General features: G+C 35.8%; 1 protein-coding gene across 1 annotated transcript; it reads right to left on the bottom strand.

Moving 5' to 3' along the window:
• Positions 1-756: 756 nt before the first annotated feature.
• On the bottom strand, positions 757-6,076 carry mlana (melan-A). The gene is made up of 5 exons (XM_015338019.2): positions 5,969-6,076; positions 5,360-5,451; positions 2,847-2,943; positions 2,341-2,460; positions 757-1,727 (listed from the first exon to the last, which is right to left on the bottom strand). Exons 2-5 carry the CDS (start codon positions 5,431-5,433, stop codon positions 1,659-1,661), a joined length of 360 nt encoding a protein of 119 aa, XP_015193505.1. The 5' UTR covers positions 5,434-5,451; positions 5,969-6,076; the 3' UTR covers positions 757-1,658.
• Positions 6,077-6,211: the final 135 nt, after the last annotated feature.

Here is a 6,211-nt window from a genome sequence, read left to right as displayed (position 1 = left end):
ACCCTGATTACACCATTGACTAAAATTGGTTAGAAAGCTTTTTGCCTACTGCGACCTTTAAATGAGTGCACGCTCCTTGATCGGCACTTTCTCAGGAAGGTAACTTGTGAGTTTTAAAACATGATCATCCTAAAGAGAGACATACTTTAGTTCAGAATATGTTTAATGTTTCCCCCCACATCAGTGGTTTCCAACCCTGGTCTTGGGATACCCCTATCTGCAGGTCTTCAGTTCAGCTGAGTTGATAATCTCTTGTACCAATTGGTACCTATAATTGATCAACTTGCTTACTTTGACTTTTGTTTACCTATTTTTACAAAAAACAGGTTTCAAAGATTAATGGTGTTCAATAATTTTGCATTGCAGAACTTTATACAACTTGTTCTCAACCTGTTCACCTCAGCATATCACCTATTGAGAGAACAGTCAGACATAGATCCAGATGAGAAAGACAATGTATCAGCCGCTCCCACTTTCTGTCACTAACATTCTGAAAGAGATTGTTTTTTAAAAATCATGAAACTAATTTAGAAACATGTCTCAGGAAGAAAATTGAAATCGGTTAGTCTGTGTTATTTATGCTGAAACAAAAACCATTAAGAGACATTGGTTTCCCAGAACCAGGTTGTAGACCGAACAAAAATAGATGGCAATAAATTACTTAAGATGTTAACTGATGTTAACTGTATATACATCTGTTATTTTGATGAGAAAGGCGTACAAAAAATGAAAGGAAAGCATTTTCTTCTAGATTTGTTTTTGGGGGGGGGGAAGGATGATAAATATTCATACGAATGCTTAAGCCTCCTTTATGTGTAGTTTTATTGTGTATTACTATAATTTTACTTCCTAGTAAAAACAGAGAGAATGACTAATAAAATAAAGAATGACTGCCACATTATTATTATTCCAAAACTTTGAGGAAAGTTAAACCACTGTAACAGCTGTTCTCCTTCCATAAGGGCAAGGAACATGACCATATTATAATATCAATTACCACATCTGATACTGTATCTTTTACAATTAGCCAAAGAAGAAAGGGTCATCAAATGTATTGTTTCTCCTTTTCTATTAAAATTACTTTTGAAAGTTGGGCAGAGTGAATTCTGGATAATAACTAGGAGGGTCACTGGACAGGAGATGTGAATGGATGTTAATGAAGGAGAGGAAGGCAGATATTTTTTCTCAGTTGAAGTGTGTTCTGTATACTAAAAAACAATAAATCTCCCCAATAGAACTGCACAGAGGGTATCGGTTTTGGGAAAATATAGGAATTTCTAGTCAAATCAATGGACCTTCTCATTGGCTGATAATGAGAAGCATGGTTTGTACAATCATGAAAGTTAGACTTTGGATAAATAAAATGAGCTATGAATTATGTGAACAGAAACTTCTGAAACTAAAAAAATATTATAACCAGTCAAGTTAATTGCAAATATTTCTGTTAGTTTTCTACAGAAACAAATCTCATCCTATACCATGATCCATTTATCTGTTTAACTGTCAGATACAATGAACAAAGTAGTACTCCAGTAAGGAAAGGCACATTTTAACTGTGAAGCACACCTACGATGAAAGAAAATTAGGTTAAGATAATTCATACTGATAAGTTTAGTCTAGGCATGTTTTTGACTTTGCTGGCTGTGGTAATTCCATTGTCACGCGGAGTACGGAGGTGGTGAAGGTCCAGAAGCTATTTTCTCATAAGGTGGAGGAGCACTAGGAACCTGAAACAGAACCAAAACAGACTGGAGTCACATAGTCTTGAGTTTAAAAAAGGGGAAAAAGAAGCAGGTTTTGTTTATTCACGGGGTCTTTTCAATACAGCAAAATACATTACATTACATAGAACGGTGCATTAGTTTTAGGTCAGTTACAAGCTGTTGGAGGACTTTGTAACCTCTGAGGGATTTCAATACCAGCTCAACTGGACATGGCAACGTGACACAAATCACACAACCAGCTCAGGGGATTTTTTTTCCAGTATCATACTTCCTGCATTCACTGACGTATATGTACAGTATAAGATATACACACTCTTCACCTCTCTTTCCTTCACCAAGCTGTACAGTACATAGGGTTGTTTTATATATTTTATCATATTTCAGTTGCAGTCATTAGGCTACACATTTAGTTACAACCTCTTCACAAAGTGGGTTTGTGTCTAGTTTGAAGTATTGACAACAGTCATATAGATATTTGAAATGTTCTTAACTTTTAATCTTAGAAATTGTTCGTGATGCAGCTACCTACTGTACTTGAACTACCAGAAAAAATGTTTAATACCACACTATATGTTCCCTACTTTGCCCATTTATGCATTTATTCAACATCTCTTACCACAGAGTTGAGATTGTGGAACTCGCTTAGGACAACTTTGTTCTCTGCAGATGCTCCTTCCTCACTGTAGTGATCAGACTTCATTAAAGATCTGAAAGAACTGCGATCTAATCCTTGACTCTGTAAAGAGGAGCAATTCAGTCACTTAATAATTAATCCACCACATGTAATTAATTTCTGTTAATAAATACACTTAATCAAACTAGACACAAATTGTTAAGCAGAGTCTACAAGTGTAAGACTTATACTTTGTGAACCTGCAAGTGTATATGATATGCAGTGCCTTGCATAAGTATTAACCCTTTTCCAATTAGTACAATGATGTCCGCAACAACTGTAAAGAAAGAGAAGATATATACTGCATAATTGTTCACTCCCTTTTCTACAGCAAAACTAAATTAGATCCGGGGGAAACAAATTTCTTTGACAAGTCTCAAAATTAGCTGAATGGGCTTTGTGTGCAGGCATGGAGAACTGGAACCTGCAGGTTTGAGCGAGTGTCTCACCCGGATACTTTTGTACCCACGTCTCCTCTTGTAATACCAACATCCGATGATCAGCAGAGCTGCTAGAATGATGACCAGCAAAGCTATCCCTGCCGCCCTGAAATGCATAGAAACCCTGATTTAAAAAACATGAAGTTGATTACTATTTCAGTAAATGTTGATTATAAAAAAATAAAAGCGGAACTGTAAGCAAACAGATCTGCCACAAACACTGTCAGAGTAGATTCATTGGTACCAACTCTTTCAATTCTGCTGAGGTAAAAGCAGCTCTTCAAGACTATGGTTGTGTGCTGACTGTTTTAATTCAACAAACGTTCTTAGTTTAAATATTAAGACCATTCACTCAATGTTTAATTAATACAATTTGCATTCCAGACATTACAGTGTATTGAAAATGATCCATTTTCTGGGTTATTCTAAGAATCTTACTATACTAAGTTTTTATAGATTTTGTTTCTTTCACAACTAGTAGTATAACATTGTTAGTGCATGGGATCAGTCTTTAATATACTGTTATTCTAATGAGTTATTTTAATGCTGTTAAAATATTTTAATTAGAATTATTTTAACAAAAAGCTACTTTTGCAGGGTTTAAATAGCTAATTAATTGTTGTGAGAGTTACTGTGTGTTCCAACACTGGACCCTGGTTTCCACATTGCCAAATGGACCCAAGTTTAGTGCAAGTATGCACAAAAGAGCTTTACATTCTAATCTGAAAATAAAAGATTAGCTGTTCTCAGATTAGAGACAAACAACAGTGCATAATGTGTACCTTTAAATTAAGATCCTAGACATGCACTTACAAGGCATTCTTGTCACTACATTTTCTAATTGGATCTATACTGATGGAAAAAAGAAATGCAAAATTTTCTGGAATGAGAATACTATAGTTATAGTTTATGTATAACTTAACATAATTTTCACAAAAAGTTGTTAATTTGTTTTAAGCCCTCTGACCATCAGTACAGCTTGTGGGGTGAGGCATTGCAATTTGTCAATCACATGAAAGCTCGTTAGGTGCACTTTTACTCAACGAAGTCCAGGCAGAACAATGCCTGATCAGGTCACCTTTAAAAAGGCCTTAATTCAAAGCTTAGGTCACTGCAAGAGAAAGGCCACACTTAGTCAGTTTTCTGTGCATTCCATAACGCCTCAAATGTCACCAAAAGCAAGGGAGAGGGCCATTAGGATGTTGCAGGCAAGCATGCCTTGTGCCAGCGTTGCCAGACACTATGGAGTAAACCGCTCTACTGTGTCCCAACTACAGAGAAGGTTTCAGCAGACCATCAGGACAGATGACCGTCCAAGATCTGGTCACCCTCAAGTGACCATTCCAGAGCAGGACCTACAAATCAGACTGGTCCATCTGAGAGATCGTTTCAGATCAGCCACCTGTACTGCTGCTGAAACTGCCAGCAGACACAATGCCTGCATCAGTGACAAGACAGTGAGGCTCCATGCTCCTGGCCTTAGAGCAAGGCAACTGTCAGAGGCCCTCTGCTCACACCTCCTAGATGTCACACGCGACTGGCTTGGGCCAGACAGAGGCTGCGATGGACTTGTCAGCAGCGGCATCAGATCCTCTTCATGAATGAGTCATTCTTCAGCCCATTCCATGCAGACGGGAGGGCCAGAGTGTGGATGAAATGTTGCGTTTCTTTTTTCCATCAGTATACTTACAATGAACAGCAAACTGTTTTCCCCTGCCAGGAATTGGAACTCTGTGGCATCAATTGATGACATACTACTATCATTATACTATAGTCATGAATAATGAATGTCTAAATAGTTTTGCAGTAATTCTGATTTTCCTGCACTGTCCTCTTTTGAAGTGCACTAGTGTCTCCAAAAGTTCATTTAAAACATTCAGTTTATGTTCATATTTTTATCAGAATTTCATGATTTTCACAGGTACTTATTGATAGTACTAAAACCTTGTAGTTACCAAACAGGTGTAATACTACCTGCACAACCAAAATACTGCAAAATATACAGTATGTTTGAAATTAAGACTAAAAGCCATCTAAAAAATAGTGTGATATTATTTGAAGTTTAAACATAAATCAGAATTCAAATCAAGTGTTATTATTATTTAATATTTAATAAAAATATTATTATTGCTTAACAAAAGTACAATTAACTGATAGTATTATTAAGCTGTACTGATAGAAGCAAATCATAATACAAAGTAGAAGCCTAATAATAGAAACAAAATAAATAATTGCTCTTTTTTATACTTCTGTAACTGTAGGACCATTTGGTTTATATCTTATGAGACTTTGTCCATCTAACATTCATTATGAAAGAATAGTAAATATATGAAAAAATCAGCAGTTAAAAGTATACACATTTCATTGTACTTTGGATTGAAAAACGTTAAGTTCGCAGCATTGATTATATTTGTGAAGTTTATTTTCTATCAAACACTTCAGATTATGTGCTGAAACTCATAGGACATTCCTAACACAGCATGAGGACAGAGAGCATAAGAATAAAATATATGTATACTAACTCTTCAGCTCGAACATAAGATCCACCTCCAGTACCTCTGCTTGAGAACTGGACAGTGAATTCTCCTCGCGGCATACTGTCTCCTTGGCACACCTGGGGAGAGAGGAAAGATTTATATTATTTTGTTGTATACGACGATTATTATTAGAAGTAGCATTGTTTTTTTTAAGCAACAGGAGAATACCTATACTATATGCAAACTGTGCACCCTAACTTAAACTTTGATTTATTCTTTTAAAACTTATTTAACAACAATGGAATAAAGAAAATTATTACATCCCTATCTCTCCACAACTGTAGCAATAAAAAGTATAGTATTGACAAGGGGGCTATTTTTAAAAAGCAATGAAGTGTTAATTGGTTAACAAAGCTAAAATGTGCCGTGTAATAATTAGAAAAATAAATTTACACGAATTTACACACATAATTACTGACTTCACATGCTCATCCAACTGTGCATTTTAATTTTTCAGCAAAATTAAATAAATCAGCCATAAAACATCTCTATTTAATAAACAAAACAAAAATTGGATTACTCATTTTTTATTCGTTTATGCTGCAATTAAATTTAATGGTCATTTAAACAGAAAAATTCTAAACAGTAACTCACCAAATTAAATTTGAGAACTGCCTCTCCTGATGATCAAGACGATGCCACAGAATTTGCAAAGTGGCAGGGTGGAATCCCCTTGATCCCGTCCCTCTCTTAATCTTGTGCATAGAAGAAAAAAAGGGGAGGAGAGGAAGGGTTCTCATGACCATCACGGGTTTTAGTTTCTGACTTAATAACCATTGATTCAGCCTAATTAGTGTGAAGACATCAGCCTGGAGTGGTGGATACCCTTCATACTGG

The sequence above is a fragment of the Lepisosteus oculatus genome, chromosome 3 (genome assembly GCF_040954835.1).
Source record: "Lepisosteus oculatus isolate fLepOcu1 chromosome 3, fLepOcu1.hap2, whole genome shotgun sequence".
NCBI lineage: Eukaryota > Metazoa > Chordata > Actinopteri > Semionotiformes > Lepisosteidae > Lepisosteus > Lepisosteus oculatus.
The sequence above is the reverse complement of the archived record's forward strand: the minus strand, read 5'-3'. Positions and strand labels throughout refer to the sequence as shown.

Coding starts and splice junctions, on each gene's coding strand:
- mlana (XM_015338019.2), bottom strand. CDS start 5,433: ATGCCGCGAGGAGAATTCACTGTCCAGTTCTCAAGCAGAGGTACTGGA. Junction 2,944..5,359: donor TCTTATGTTCGAGCTGAAGA/GTTAGTATACAT, acceptor TATGCATTTCAG/GGCGGCAGGGATAGCTTTGC. Junction 2,461..2,846: donor GTGGGTACAAAAGTATCCGG/GTGAGACACTCG, acceptor TCCTCTTTACAG/AGTCAAGGATTAGATCGCAG.